Genomic DNA, 15,997 nt, shown 5'->3' with positions numbered 1-15,997 from the left:
CTTCTATTCCTCAGTTTGTCTTGGAGAGGAAAATCAGAAACTTAGCTTGTAGGGAAGAACAGGCATTTTACTTGAAGTAAATTACATTAAATCAGCAAAACCTCATCCTTGGTATAGAACAACCTTAGAATCCCAAGGTGAAAGGCTCTCCTATTGTGGCTGCCAAAATTACTTCCTTTCATTATGCTACTCTGCATGTTATATGTGACTTTTTGCATACAAAGCAAAAGCCAGGGCCATGGTTATGAGTATAATTTTGAGCTGAACCAGAATCAAAAGAGTAGAAGGTTGTGTAGACTAAAATGGGCTTAGCAATGACCTGAACAGAAATTTCACATTGCCTAGTAACTTCTTGAAAAAAACCCCAACCTTCATTACTTTGGTTTCTTACAGTAAAACCAACACTGACCAAATGAAAAGTGAGCTTCACTGCTCACCCCGTACACAAAGAACAGAAGGCCAAATTGTGCCTCGGCAGAGTGAAGCAACAGTGTGCATAAGAGAAGGAGATGATCACTTTGTGCTGCCTCCATAAAAGCTGGTACCAGCTCTAGACTATGCCTACAAAGGAGCAAATGGTGCTCTCTTGGAGATGCAAACTCCTGGGAGCAATCTGCTGGAAAAACAAGCAAACAAAGCAAACCCTTCCCTCCATGCCATCACCACGTCAGCCAGAACTGCTGCCCAGCCAAGCAGAAGGCAAGGGAAATGACCCAGTGCTTCTTCAAAAGCTGCCACAGGAGTCCAGAGGCCCAGCATTCCTCTGCTTGCTGAGAATACCGCAGCTCTGATGGGACTCCTGCCACGGGAGTCTGCTTGTTTTGCCCATCTGCATACCGTTACAGTGACAAGACCACTTCAAATAAGCTTACCAAAACACTGGAGTTTAACTGGGTCGTAGTATGTGCCTTGCTTGCAGTAGCACTCATAACCTGGCTGCGTGTTCAAACAGAAGCCATTCTTACAGATTTCCTGTCCAAAGAGTTGGCATTCATCAGCATCTGGGGAGAAAATGTTAATGGTTGTGTTACCATAACTATTACGAGGCCCTGCAGAGGAGCAAGAAGGAATAAAACTTACACACATCTCTGTTCAAGCAACTTCTGCTTTAAACAGAGGGCCCCAAGGAGCACAGATAGCCACAGGAAAAAAGCAACTGGTGGGGAGGAGGCTGCAGTGTGCTCGTAGCCAAAATGGAAAAGGAAAATGGATAGATTGTGATGCTCCTTGCCCCTTGTCAGAATAAGTCACAGAGACAAAGAATCTGCAGCTCCATTTTCTTTCCTGTGGTATCTCATTTCTCTTAGCACCAAACAAAACAGGTTAAGAGTGCAGCCTTTGTTCTCCAGTATAATTTGCTTCACACAGGGGATTCCCAGCATGAATCAAATTTCCTCACACTATCTAATTACAAAACTAAGCATTATGGTTATGGATGGGCTTTGTGACTGCTCTCCTCTCTCTATACAGTCTGGTGACTCTATTGCACATAGCAGAGAATCTTCACATCCCTATGAATGAGAGCCTATGACAGACCTGGGGCTGTTTAGTCTGGAGAAGAGAAGACTGAGGGGAGATCTTGTCAGTGTGTACAAATATCTGAGGGGTGGGTGCCAAGTGCATAGGGCCAATCTCTTTTTGGTGGTCAGCAGCAACAAGACAAGGAGCAACAGCTACAAACTGGAATACAGAAGATTTCACCTCAACATGAGAAGAAACTTCTTTACAGTGAGGCTGACGGAGCACTGGAACAGGCTGCCCAGCAAGGTTGTGGAGCCTCCTTCTCCTTAGAGTTTCAAAATCCACCTGGATGAGTTCCTGTGCTAACCACCTTAGGTGATCCTGCCTTGGCAGGGGAATTGGACTTGGAGGTCCCTTCCAATCTGTAAGGTTCTGTGATTCTGTGATGTTGCTTACAACTGGCCAGCAAGGTGTTTTACTCCATACACATCATATCTGCTACATAGCTGAGGGATCATGAGGGTTCTTCTTCAGTGTCCAGTGTCCAAGTAGGACTTTGGCCTGTGTGTTCCTTAATCCCAATCCAGAATCCAGCCCACACCTGCTGCTGAGTCCAGTGTGGGTCTTCATCAGTGCCTGCCCACAGCATCAGTGCTGATGGTGACATAATTGCTATCAGGGGGTTGGGTTCAATATTGGTTTTGTCTATATTTGTATGTGTTTTATTATTCTTTTCATTAAAGTGGATTTAGTTTTCTTTTCCAATCCATAAGTCTCTCTTCCTTATTCCCTTTCTCTTCCACTTTGGGAAGGCAGAATGACTAAGAGAGAGCCTCTGTCACTCATTCAGTGGCTGGACCAACCATAGCTCTTGACACTTTCAAAGGAGGCTGAATTCCTGGGAATTACATGACAGCTCAGATACAGCTCTTCACAGTTACACACATCTTTTTCCCAGTCTTGCATCTGTGTATTTGTTACAGCTGGAATTCCATTCACTTCCTTTTTAACAACGTACTTTTCAGTTGCTAGGCATACCATGAGTAGTTTGTTGTACTACTGTCTGGTATTGAAATGGCTTTGAAGAGCACAGTGTAAAGTGCAAATATCAATGGTCCTAATCCACTGTCTTCTATAGATTTACTCCCTATTTACTCTGGGGCAACACAGACTTTAGCTCAAAGCCTGTACAGTAAGTTTAAAGGTATTTTTAAATGCTTACTTTTTCTGGAAGAATTAAAAGTGCTATAAAGCTGTTTATGTCTACAGTCTTTCAGCCACTGAGTTGCTTCAAACATTAAATGTTTTGATTGCTTAGCAGCAAGAACAATGCAAACAGTTAATAAGAAATGTCATGTTCACATCAATCTCTTGCCTGTGGAACGTGAATTTGTGTCTAGGGGAAAATAGGAAAGCCTGGGAGTAAAGTTAAGGAAAGCTAGCTGAGTATATTCACTTCTGACACATAATTCCAGTTAAGAAAAGAGTTGTTCCTACAAGCAGAAGCTTGTGGACAAAAGCAGCAGGAAGATGTGAGTTAGTGTAACAGAGAAGGATCACATTACTAAAAGTACTTATCCACAAATTGTTTGTCCTTTGTGCCATTCCTAAGGTTATTACAAAATAAACTTACTAAAAGCAGACAATTTCACTGATCTCACTCTTATTAGTGATGCCAGCTCCCTCCCACCCACTCCTTCTTTCACTCACAGATCTCTACCATATTTTGATCAATAATTAGTTCATTAAATTCTATAATGAAAATACCATTGCTGAACTCCTTTCATTTTTATACTTACTCTTACTTGCAGGTCTAGTGTTAAAGAGAACTTTTCTCCTCTCTCCCAACATCCTATGCATTTATATAAAGGAGTATTTGAGGTTTGTGATCTCAGCCCCTACTCTTGCAGTATTTAGCACTTAGTAGAAACTAACCCAGAATATTACAGAGACTGCATAATTGATAATCCTAACACTCTGTCCAATGATGATTTTCAGTGATGTTTTGTAGCACAAGCTGCTTTTGTCACCTAGTAAAATTCAAATTAATCTGTTTTCATGTGATGGTTTTAGGTGTTCCCTGCCCCCCCCCCCCCCCACTTTGGAAATCACCCAGACTAGATTCAGCTGGGTCTGGAAATTGAATGAAGCTTATATTTACAGCTGGCACAATATACAAGCAGATATTTACAGTAGATACAGTTATAGACAGAAATAGACAAGGGAAAAGGTAATACAGCAACACAACAGCCCTCCCAGAAACCTGAGTCCCCAGGAGGGGCTTCTAACCACCCTTCCACCTTCTCCCCCCCACCCTCTCAACCCTACCCCAGTCCCAAGGAAGAATGGAGGTTCAGCCAGGGGGTTAGGAAGCAAAGTGGATTAACCAGAGAAACAGCAGAGAGGCTAGAGAGAGAAAAAAATGCAGCTCTGAGCTCCCCAGCAGAAGTGCCCTATCTATGTTTGGATTCTTGTATATCTCAGCAAGCCTATGAGTGAGGTAGACATCAGCCTTGTTTTCCTTCCACAGCCTGTAATCTAGTTCTTCTCACCAAAACACTCTGGCTAGGCTCAAACTAGCTCCTTCCATTACTGGCTCACATTTCTAGTCAATCAACTACCAGAACTTCTGAAATAATTAATACTGACCTTTGTAATTCTGAGCAACAAGTCCATAAGATGATTCTCCAGAGGGAATGAAACCTTTTCCTTCAGGACACAAATCAGCAAATTCAGCTAGGAGAGAGAAAACAAAAAAGCTGTGTTGTTAAGAAAGAGTTAGTCACAGATATATGTTACAGAGGTGTTTCAGGGTATTTCAAGCAATCTGAGGTGATACTCTGCTACATTCATAGCCATCAGGCATTCATATACGCCTTTAGCTAAATGGGGGGTTTTAATGCTATAAAAACATACTCAGTTTGGAGATCTAGCTTAAAAAAAAGTGCACCCAGAGCATCACAGCACTCCATCCAAACTCATTTCTTCTGCTGCTTGGCAGGAGAGGGTAGTTCATACTGGGTTTCATGGTGCACTGCAGTTCTAACAATACCAGTAGCCAAATTATCTTAATTAAAGCTAGCATGGGTCTCTGAGCTATACTGCAAGCTGCAATCCAGACACATCCCAACTGAGATGCAAACCCCTGCCCACATTCTTCAGTCCTTATATAGGAAAAACACTAATTGACTGCAGGAGAGTATGGTGTGGATTACAGAGGAGAATTAAAGTGTCTTGGAGACTGTACAGAATTAAATAAACCTATGCAAATGGAAAGGATCATTTCATTTCACTTGTACTGATTCTAAAATACAGCTAAACCAGAAATGAATCATGACAATATAGTGGTGTGGAAAGCAATCTTCAGTGTTTAAACTCAGAATCTTCTCCTACAAGACCCTTTTTTTCCTAGAAGAATTCTGAATTTCAGCCATCACTGTTGATGTTTCAAGTAATGTGTTCAACATTTGTGGCAAATATCACATGGCTCTGTTTTCTGATTTAAACTAAAGAGGTTAAAGAATGGTTTGCAGACAACATGATTAAATGAATTGTTCAATAAGTAGCAAAATGTAAAACTAAGATCATATTATGTATGAGTAATTTGTAGTGCTGTAGAAACAACATTACAATAGCTGCAGGCTTTATTTTCCAGCTGGTGGGAAAAATGTGACATGTTTATTGTAACATCTGGAAAACACTTCTGGGAGAATCCATCTTTGTTTAAAACCAGTTGAAGATAATACTGGTCAGCAACAGGCTGTTTTGATCCCTAGGGTAACTGCAGTGAAGCAAGTGGAGTTACAGCAGCTGTGAGTTATCCCTATTGACTTTTCCTCTGTGGAAGTTTCCCATGTGTAAGCTTACCAGTGTCTAAATACTACTGAGTGTGGGATGGAATGGACAAGTCTTCTCTGAAGGTGTGCTGGTTTGAGGCTTCTTGGGATATTTTAATGAGAGAAATTAGATCATTGGTTGTGAAAAGAAAATAACGATGAGGTCTGTATCATTCATTGGATTGCTGAGAGGGATAAAAAGCCAAAACATAAACAGTCACTCTCACTTGGGGCTGTGTCGCTGGATCTAATGACGTCCTCTTAACTCTGCTCCAGTACCTTTCCATTAACCTCAGCTAACAGAAAACAGCATAAGCTTTGCTGGCTTCTGCTGGTTTTGTCTGTCTGGGAAAAAATAGGGGGAGAAAGGGGGGAGGGGTAGCTTTGAGCCCTTCTGGGCAGATTCTTTGTCTGGGAGGGAGTTTGGATTTCTGTATTATTTCTAATTTGTATATAATTGCAAATGCTTGTAATATATTGTGTATATATGCTTGTAAAGTTTGCCATGCTGTACACAGAGCTTCATCTTACTTTACTTACTAGTAAATTTCAGTAGTGGGGAGGGGAAAGTTCATAACCCACATAAGAAGGCAAAACACACTACTGTCAACATAAACACAACGCTTCCAAAGTTTGCAAAGGGACAGAAGGCCTCCTCTTACCAGTTCCAAAGACAGGACATGGGAAGATTTCACAGTTATCACCCCATCCAGCACCCAAGGTACAGCAGCATTCTTGTTTGGTCACGTTAGATGTGAGCACATTGTCACAGAAATTAGCATCGTTCAGATTGTAGTAGCACTCCTTCTTTCCATCTTCATGTTGATCAGCCTCCTCGACTGGCAATTCTACAAGTGAAAAGAAAACATAAACTACATAAGATGCCATGAAAAGAATCAGTTCTACAGGAGAATCAGAAGAGCCACAGTACCTCAGTTTCAGCACAATGAAGGGCTGCACTGTCACTGATTCCATGGTAGGTACAAGAACGTAATGCAGTATGCTGAAATTAAGTTTGCTGCTTTGCTTTAAAATAGGCTTTTCTTTCAAGTAACTGTCCTGCCAAGAGGTCAGAATTTTCTACCTTTAGCAGTTGACTGGGTCCTCTCACAGTATTTGTAAGGAAGAAAGGGATCAGGGGGTACTGGTAGTTAGTAGCTGAACATGAGCCAGCAGTGTGCCCAGGTGGCCAAGAGAGCCAATGGCATCCTGGCCTGCATCAGGAGCAGTGTGGCCAGTAGGACAAGGGAGGTTATTCTGCCCCTGTACTCAGCACTGGGCAGGCCACACCTTGAGTGCTGTGTCCAGTTCTGGGCCCCTCAATTCAAGAGAGATGTTGAGGTGCTGGAAGGTGTCCAGAGAAGGGCAACAAAGCTGGTGAGGGGCCTGGAACACAAACCCTCTGAGGAGAGGCTGAGGGAGCTGGGGGTGTGCAGCCTGGAGAAGAGGAGGCTCAGGGGTGACCTCATTGCTGTCTACAACTCCCTGAAGTGAGGTTGTAGCCAGGTGGGGTTGGTCTCTTCTGCCAGGCAACCAGCAATTGAACAAGGGGACACAGTCTCAAGTTGTGCCAGAGGGGTATGTGGTCTCTTGAATTGAGGGGCAAGATTCACTGCAATGAGATACATTAGTGTGTATGAGCAGTTTAGATGTCTGCTAGCATGTGCACTTTTTCTTACTGAGAAATAATTACCACCATGTTATTATGCAATACTACTCTAACTGCATTCAGTTTCATAGTTGCTTGAAATTAATCATAAATTGATTTGTATGCCTTGTTAAAAGAATAAATGAGATTTTAACTCAAACCAGGCATGTTTTAATCTCCTGGGTACAAAAATGTGCAACACCAAGGGTTCATCTAATACAAAGTGAGTTCTTTCCTCATTTCTCTACTTCCTTCTGAAGCATTTGCTACATTTTGTGAATGAAAGGGCAGAGAGGAGGGGAATAAGACAATCAAGCCCAGCAGCATTATTTCTTTTCCTGTTTGTTACTGGGATGTGACTATATGGGCTGGATGCACACATTGAGAAGACTGTTCCAGGACACAGCTAACAATGGATGAATTTCCACCAAGTGAAATCTAAATAGAACTTAGTCTTGAGTTCCTGATATGTCACATCCAGAGGTAGAGGGGATAATGTCACCACTTGACTGTTCAGTCTCAGGTCTTGAGAACCAGAAACCAACTGATAAGAGAAGGAAAAAAACAACCCAAGAAACAGCCCAAAAATCAGCAAGGATGCAGGATGTAGAGGAAAGCAAGGATCCTTTTTAGGAAGAACTAACAACAATACTTGCTTCCTTTGACTTCAGAAGACAATGAACAGTAAGACCACTGTTGCTAGTACTGCCACTGTTCCCTGTTCTAGAGCATACAGTATAAAGTACATCTTGCTGGATCCTAATTTACAGAATCATAGAATGGTTTAGGTTGGAAGGGACCTCAAAGCTCATCCAATTCCAACCCCACACCATAGGCAGGGACACCTCCCAATAGAACAGGTAGCTCAAGGCCTCATCCAACCTAGCTGTGAGAACTTTCAGGGAGGGAGCATCCACAACCTCCCTGGGCAGCCTGTGCCAGTGTTTCTCCACCCTCACTGTAAAGAACTTCTTCCTAACATCTAGTTTAAATCTCCCTTCTGCCAGTTTAAACTCATTATCCTTCATCCTGTCATTAGAAGACATTGTAAATAGTCCCTCCCCAGCCTTCCTGTAGGTCCCCTTCAGATACTGGAAGGCCACTACAAGGTCTCTTCAAAGCCTCCTCTTCTCCAGGCTGAAGAGCCCCAACTCTCATAGCCTGTCCCCATAGCAGAGGTGCTGCAGCCCTCTGAGCATCTTTGTGGCCCTCCTCTGGACTCAGTCCAACGGTTCAATGTCCTGCTTGTGTTGGGGGCCCCAGAACTGCACAGAGTACTCCAGATGGGGTCTCATGAGAGGAGAGTAAAGGGGGAGAATCCTCTCCCTTGCCCTGCTGGCCACCTCTCTTGCTGCAGCCCAGGACACAGTTGCTGTCTGGGCTGTGCACACACGCTGCTGGCTCATGTTGAGTTTTTCATCAACCAAGACCCCCAGGTCCTGTATTTGGGCTTGGGATTGCACCGACCCAGGTGCAGGAGCTTACACTTGGCCTTGCTGAATGTCATGAGGTTGGCCTGGGCTCACTTCTCCAGGTCCCTCTGGATGGCATCCCTTCCTTCCCTCTAGCAAGCTGACTGTGCCACACAACTTGGTGTCATCTGCAAACTTGCTGAGGGTGTAGGTATGTATTCTGGTCTCCAGTGTGAGGTCTTCCTCATTATGATCTTATTAGAGGAGAAATAAAGATGAAGCACATTTTGTTAGGTTCCAGTGAAAGCTGAAGGGGAAGGAAGGGTGGTTTCTTTCCAAACTAATCACAGTAAAGCTATGTCCACTGGTAACAACAAAATGGAGTTAGTAATGGCAGAGGAGCATTTGTCTCTTGACAGTACAAATTGATTACATAGGGTTTTTCACCTCCTTCCTCCCCAGAGTCATGTTTGAGTATGTCCCTCTATGCTCCTAGGACTTCTGACTTTATGTTACACAGGCTCAGGTCCTCTGCTAACTTCTTCATCTTTGATTTTGATCAGCAACTGAATTAATTCACATACTACCTCCTCACAAAACCAAAACAAAGCTGGCACTTGCATCTCCTGCAAATCTGGATAGTATAAATGGTCTTCTTCCATAAATTCACAGAAGGAATTGAATGCTGCTACTTCAGCTGACCTCAGAAGGTACAGAAGGTAATTGGCTTCATGGTGGAAAGGTACTGCACTATTTTTCCTTGCAAAAAGGAATGGAGGCAGTACCCTTGGGCACTGCTCTGCCGCCTCAGTTAATCGTTTTCATTCCTCCTTCCAAACCAAGCCTCTGTAAGCCTGAATCTTTCTCACATGATTCTGCCAAGGTTTCAGTTTGTCAGTCAGCTATTAATGAAACTTCACAAGCAACTTCTTAAAGGCTGCTGAGTGCTACATTTAGTGAGCTAAATACTTGTTGCAATTAGGTCACAGCTATTTCAAGCCTGTTTACAAGTCTGAAGGATCATGAGTGATGGGAGAAAACAGGCAGAGTCTTGTAGGCTGTAGAGTCTGCATCCTGGCACTAGAGCCAGTTACTCGAAAGCTTTCTGGAAGGCAGATCTGCCTGCAATGTACAAACAAGACACGAGAAATGCCAAGAGCTGCATTATGGAGAGGGGGAAAAAAGAGCTGTGCAAGGAAAATCTCTTTGTTCCTTGGACTCTGTTGCTCCATATCCTTTCCTGCTGCCTTTCCTTTCTCCAAACTAGATCAGGGCAGAAACGTGGATGTAACTTTAAGAATTCTAACTTCAGTTATAATGAGTGTATTTGCAACACCCCAAACACCTGACAACAAACACTCACAAAACCAGTTCAATGGACCATCACAAAAACAGGGCAAAAGATGAAGCAAAACAGGCAAGACCACTCAAACACGCTGACAATTCAGCAGTTTGGTTTTCTGCCTTACCAACTATTTTCTGGGATGAGATTGAACAAGGCCAAGTGCAGGGTTCTGCACTTTGGCCACAACAAGCCCAAGCAGCGCTACAGGCTGGGGACAGAGTGGCTGAGAGCAGCCAGGCAGAGAGGGACCTGGGGGTACTGGCAGATAGTAGGCTGAAGATGAGGCAGCAGTGTGCCCAGGTGGCCAAGAGAGCCAATGGCATCCTGGCCTGCATCAGGAGCAGTGTGGCCAGTAGGACAGCACCTTGAGTGCTGTGTCCAGTTCTGGGCCCCTCAATTCAAGAGAGATGTTGAGGTGCTGGAAGGTGTCCAGAGAAGGGCAACAAAGCTGGTGAGGGGCCTGGAGCACAGCCCTGTGAGGAGAGGCTGAGGGAGCTGGGGGGGTGCAGCCTGGAGAAGAGGAGGCTCAGGGGGGACCTCATTGCTGTCTACAGCTACCTGAAAGGAGGTTGTAGCCAGGTGGGGGTTGGTCTCTTCTGCCAGGAAACCAGCAACAGAACAAGGTGACACAGTCTCCAGTTGTGCTGGGGGAAGTCTAGGCTGGATGTTAGGAGGAAGTTGTTGGCAGAGAGAGTGATTGGCATTGGAATAGGCTGCCCAGGGAGGTGGTGGAGTCACCATCCCAGGAGGTGTTGAAGCAAAGCCTGGATGAGGCACTTAGTGCCCTGGTCTAGTTGAGTGGCTAGGGCTGGGTGCTAGGTTGGACTGGCTGATCTTGGAGGTCTCTTCCAACCTGGCTGATTCTATGGCTCTATGAAGCAAAGTAGGCAAGACCACTCAAACACAGTGACAACTCAGCAGTTTGGTTTTCTGCTTTCCCAACTACTTTCTCTGAGGACTTACATTAGTACTAGATAACACTTAAAGGACACTGTTACACTGTGGTTTTAATCACATGTTCCCTTAAGCATTGTCCAAGTCTATAAGTGCATGCTTGCAATAAAGTGTGAACAAAAACTAACACCTCTCAGGCCACAGACTTGATTCCACGTCGCATTTCATGATTAGAGCACAGCAAACAAGAGATTGTTTGAACTGCAGTTACTCCAGGCCTGTTGATGTATAACATTTAGAAGGTGTTTCTGGAACATACTACATCCTAGGAATGTCTCCCCTTAAGCACACACTTTCAAAACAACCAAGTTTTACATTTTTCTGTTGCAGCTAATGCAATAGCCGCAATGAACTGAACTTTTTCCTTTCCACTGGTCACATATGCAGTGGAAACTGTGCCAGGCACATAAAAGCCTGCTGGCATTTTACCTGGTGAGGTACGGAAGCGACACTGTCCGGTCATTGGATCGTACTCCTGGTTCTCATCGGAGCACAGGCACAGGAAAGAACCGTCAACATTTTCACAGAGAGCTTCACCACAGACTCCACTCAGCATTTCACATTCATTCACATCTGGGGAAAAATCCAAAATATAAATCAATATCGACCCATTAGTGACAGTTGGTTCTTTTATCTCCTGTACCTGTGCCAAAATTCTCTGCCAGATTCTAGGTGTGATCTCTGAGGAAGAATTAAGTTCTCACTCATATCTAAGTGGATTCATGCACAATCAGTCACTGGTTTTCACAGTGGCTTTCTTTTTTTCCAGGGTGTTTTGAATTTCTAATTTTTAAACACTTTTAATTTTGGCATTTGAGATTCAGACTCAATTATTTTCTTTGTTATCAAGATTCTACTGAACTCCAGGAGCAAAATGAGTAGGTTTGAGTGATTCAGACTGCATTACGAAAAAGGAATTCCCCTTTCTCCTCAAATTCCCACTTTCCTTGCAAACATCCACTGAAAAGTAAATTCCTCAGCCCCACTACCACCACATTCATCTTGGATGCACAGCCACGGGCTGCTCTGGAACCCACGTGGGTGTTGGGGGGTGAGCAGAATTGAGCAGTCTGAAATAAAGGAGAGTAGGCAGGGTAAGGTTAGGGCATGCTGATAAGGAGACACAGCTGCAGGGAAGTGGCCTTGGGAAGGCTGGCAGAGAAGCTGCGAAAGTCAGCTCTTATCTGCAGTTAGCTGTGCTAGAAGGACGTAAGGGGGGCTGGTTGGTTAGCTCTGGCTCTCTGGGCGTGAACAGCCCATGCTTCTGGTGTGTAACCCAGCAGAATCATACACCTAGTACTAAGCCACTACACAAGCATCACTCCTAGCTTCAGCAAACGGCGTCGAGGAGATCCATCATACTGATGTCTAAAGGTGTCACGCTGCTGCCCTGCGCGGGTCCTGAGGGGAGGAACACACATTGCGGCACGTGGGTTACGTCCAGGTCACACAGGGAGCTGCACAGGGCTAACCCTCCAGGGGAGTAACCCTGAACCTGACCCTAGGTGGTCTTGACCCCTCCCCCAGGGGTGGGTCTGAACAGCACCAGGTGATGGTTAGCTCACTCCCCCTTCCTCTCTAAAGGTCCATAAAAGCAAGAGGACTCTCTCTCTGCTCTCCCTGCCTCCCTGCTTGCCAGCATCACCATCCTGTCCCTGTCTCTCTGTTTTACCACGTGGCCATCACCCACGAGGCAGACAAAGCATCACCACCAAAAATTCAGGTTGTATTTACACATTTTGTATTTGTTTTCCTTTCTCTATACCTTTGTAACTTCCCTACCTCAGATACCTTTTTAATTTATTGTTAAACCTCTTTTTTTAACTTCCAAATCAGAGTGAGATTACTTATTTGGGTGTGCTTACCTTTTCTTCTCTCTGCATCTAATTCTTTTGGGAAAGAAGGGGGAAGAGGAAAGGGCACTCTATAAATTTTATTGGTTCTATCAAATGTATTTGAGTCTCTGGAAATTTCAGTTGGAACCGAGACAGGAGACCATGCCAAACAGTGCAAAGCTCCTATCCCCAAAATCCCAGTTACTTTTAACTTGGATTCCATGTACCTGACCAACTGGTGCACCCTGAAATGCTCTTTTGATTGATGGAAGAGCTGTCTGCTGTTCAAACAAGGGTTACAAAGTCCTGTCAGCATCACTTATCTCTACCTCCTTTTCAGTTGCTAAATTTTACACTTGAAAATCTCCTTTGTCTACTAACACAGAACCTGAATATTGCAATTTGTGTACTGCAATTCAGACATGTCTGGAGTTGCATATGGTCTAAAGTATAACTTGAAAGGTATTTTATCCTTCTTAGCTCTTACTGCTTAAGAATGAAAAGAACAGCCATATGACTGAATGCTGCTCTTTGGGTACTTTCCTATAACTATGCATTTGAACTTGCAGTTTGCTCTGCACTTTTCAAATGCTTACACATTTCTTCACATTTTTGATTGACTCTTGTCATAGGATACCTTGCCTGGCCAGGAACTAAAGAGATTTACTTTCTCCTGAAGTTGTGTTGGTAGATAACTGGCACCAGAGTGTTTTATACTATACAATGTATGCAAGAAAAAAACAAAAGCAGCATTATTTTATGGTGCAGAAGTATGTCACTGGTAAATAAAAATACAACTCCATTTCATATTAGCATTTGGGGGGTTTGCCCTTTGGTTTTCTTTCCCTTTTTCCCCACCTTTCTTTGCTTAATTTGTTTTCATCTGTGAACAGTCACTGTATGCCAAAAATATACATTGGTATGTTGCAAAGTAAATGCCCAATGGCATAAAGTGTTTTGTAATAAAACTATTTAATCCATTAGAAAACACACAGAAAGTCTAATTTTAACTCCTCCTTTCTGTTTGGTATTCCACTTAGGCCTCTGTTCCCAGTACATGTGCTTCATCCTGAGTCTGGACTGAAGGTATTGCTTAATGAATATCTGTTCTTGATCTGCTCTTAATTTTACATTCAAAATTTGTGCTGCCTCAAACGGTTCTCAGGTCCAGCCATTACTTTCCATCACACAGGAACATGTCCAGGTGGGTTTTGAGTATCTCTGGAAAGGAAGACTCCACAAACCCCCTCACAAATCCCCTGGGGAGCCTCTTCCAGTGTTTATCATCCTCACAGTGAATTTTTTTTTAACTCATGTTTCCATGGAACTTCCTATGCCTCAACTTCCACCCATTGCCCCCTGTCCTGTTGTTGGGCATCTCTGAGAAGAGCCTCGCTCCGTATTCTTGGCACTGGCCCCTTACATATTTACAAACATTAATGAAGTTACCCCTCAGTCTCCTCTCCAAGCTAAAGAGCCCCAGCTCCCTCACTCTCTCCTCATAAGAGAGATGTTCCACTCTCTGTGCTGGACTCTTTCAAGCAGATCCCTGTCCTTGAACTGAGGGGCACAGAAATGGACACAATATTCCAGGCTAGAGTAGAGGGGAAGCAGAACCACACTTGGCCTACTAACCACAGCCCTTCTAATACGCTCCAGAATGGCATTGGCCTCCTTGACCCCAAGTGCACATTGCTGGCTCATGGTCAACCTTCCATCCACTGGAACCCAGAGGTCCTTTGCCCCTTCCCTGCTCTCCAGCAGGTCAGTCCCCAACCCATACTGATACCTGAGATGATTCTTCCCCAGGTGCAAGACTCTACCCTCGTCCCTGTGGGATTTCTTTCAGTTTCTCCCTGCCCAACCCTCAGCCTGCCCAAGTCTCACTGATGGCAGCACAGCCCTCTGCTGTGGCAGCCACTCCACCCAGCAAACTTGCTGACAGTGCACTCTGTGCCCTCATCCAGCTCCTTGATGAGGATATTTAACAGAGCTGGCCCCAGTACTGAGCCCTGAGGGCCCTTCTAGTTACAAGCCTCCAACTAGCCTCTGTCCCACTGACCACAACTCTCTGACTTCTTTCCTTCAACCAGTTCCCAGTCCACCTCACTACCCAATCATCCAGACCACACTGCCTCAGTTTAGCCAGAAGGATGCTGTAGGAGACAGTGTCAAATGCAAATCAAGATAAACCACATCCACTGCTCTGCCATCATCTCTCCACCTGGTTGTGCCTTCATAGAAGGCTATCAGGTTGGTCAAACATGACTTCCCTTTGGTAAAACCATGTTGTCTGCTCCTGACCACGATAGGTGCCTTTTCTGGAGCTCAGAGCCTGTTCAAGTGTGATGTTTCTAGGGAGGTACACCAAAGTCAGACTGGCTGTACCACGTGCCAGATGTTATTTCCTGTAGGGGGTAGCACAGAGTTCTGGTTCAGCAGCTAAGAGACTAAGCAGATGTTGCATTTAAATAGGCTGAAGTATTAAATTCTATTATGATTTATATCTGTGAATAGTCCTGGCATGCAGACGTAGTGGGTTTTGTTTTCTTACAGAGAGGTAAAATGAGTGGCTAAGCTTATTTGCTGTTGGTTTCCATTCAATCCTAATAACAGGTTTTCATTACACAGACACACAGTTGAGTTTCCTTCTGGCATAAAGTTCAGCAAGTAAAGAGCAGCTCAACCTTGTTTTACTAGTAAGTGATAGGACTTCAACAAAAATGATGAAACCCAAAAATGTTCTTGTGAACAAATGCAGTTTGCTCATATGCTGCTATTTGCTTACCAGAGCCTTGCAGAAATGCCTGCTTGCACCCAAGTACTCACCTGTGCAACCTCGCCCATCCTGCGTGTCCTGATACCCCTGGTAACAGAGGCAGCGGTAAGAACCATCCATGTTTTCACAGAACCCATGGCTGCCACATACTGTGCCATTGGCACATTCATCAACATCTGCAAGAAAGAATGTCAACATCAGACAGGCCATGTGACAACTAAAGGCAGACATTCCTGAAGCATGCAGAAAAACAGCTGGGCCAAACAGATGCAGCAACATCCCTCTATATATTGGTAAGGAAAATACAAAGGACAAGATCTGCAAGAAGAAGAAATTGTTTTGGTGTTTACCTTGCCAAAAATAGTTTATCAGACAGGAGTTTTGGTCAACTGTTCCCCATCTGTATCATCAAACCTGCCAATTGTGGCATGATGCTGCATACCACAGAGCAAGTTGTAGCCTAAATGTGACCATCTCTTTGGCTGCCTTACAGCTTCTGCGAGCGTAGTAGCATTATACAATCAACAGCACATGTGAAACTGAACCCACTATCGCCTACAGGAAGAGTTCAAAGGTATGGACACATCCATTGTGCAGAAGTGCTGCACAGATCTCATTCTGTCTCTTGATGTAGAAGAGAATTTCATACCAGTAGTAAATATCTGTGGACTGAGCTTTCTGTCTTCAATCTTGTAAATCTGCACACATGAATAATCTTAGCCGGGTC

At 44.2% G+C, this 15,997-nt stretch overlaps 2 protein-coding genes across 13 annotated transcripts in view; one reads left to right on the top strand and one right to left on the bottom strand.

Annotated features, from left to right (window-relative positions):
* Positions 1-15,997, bottom strand: part of LTBP1 (latent transforming growth factor beta binding protein 1) — a 177,575-nt gene that overhangs the window by 18,444 nt on the left and 143,134 nt on the right. For all 5 annotated transcript variants that reach the window (XM_064158748.1, XM_064158743.1, XM_064158744.1 and 2 more), the window contains 5 exons: positions 15,321-15,446; positions 11,086-11,229; positions 5,960-6,145; positions 4,111-4,197; positions 873-1,001 (listed from right to left, as the gene is read on the bottom strand). In XM_064158748.1, coding sequence (XP_064014818.1) covers positions 873-1,001; positions 4,111-4,197; positions 5,960-6,145; positions 11,086-11,229; positions 15,321-15,446 — 672 coding nt within the window. The remainder of the gene's footprint in view (positions 1-872; positions 1,002-4,110; positions 4,198-5,959; positions 6,146-11,085; positions 11,230-15,320; positions 15,447-15,997) is intronic.
* LOC135183585 (uncharacterized) overlaps positions 1-15,997 on the top strand; it is a 97,803-nt gene that overhangs the window by 42,585 nt on the left and 39,221 nt on the right. For 4 of the 8 annotated variants that reach the window (XM_064158763.1, XM_064158761.1, XM_064158760.1 and 1 more), the window contains one exon: positions 394-2,717. The exons of 1 other annotated variant lie outside the window; for it this stretch is intronic. The gene's annotated coding sequence lies outside the window, so the exon portion shown is untranslated. Of the gene's footprint in view, positions 1-393; positions 2,718-6,127; positions 6,274-12,240; positions 12,376-15,997 lie in introns of those variants that run through there. 3 more of the 8 variants (XM_064158758.1, XM_064158759.1, XM_064158757.1) reach the window with 2 other exon arrangements.

This window comes from Pogoniulus pusillus, chromosome 18 (genome assembly GCF_015220805.1).
Source record: "Pogoniulus pusillus isolate bPogPus1 chromosome 18, bPogPus1.pri, whole genome shotgun sequence".
Classification (NCBI taxonomy): Eukaryota; Metazoa; Chordata; class Aves; order Piciformes; family Lybiidae; genus Pogoniulus; species Pogoniulus pusillus.
This window is presented reverse-complemented; position numbering and strand designations above follow the sequence as displayed.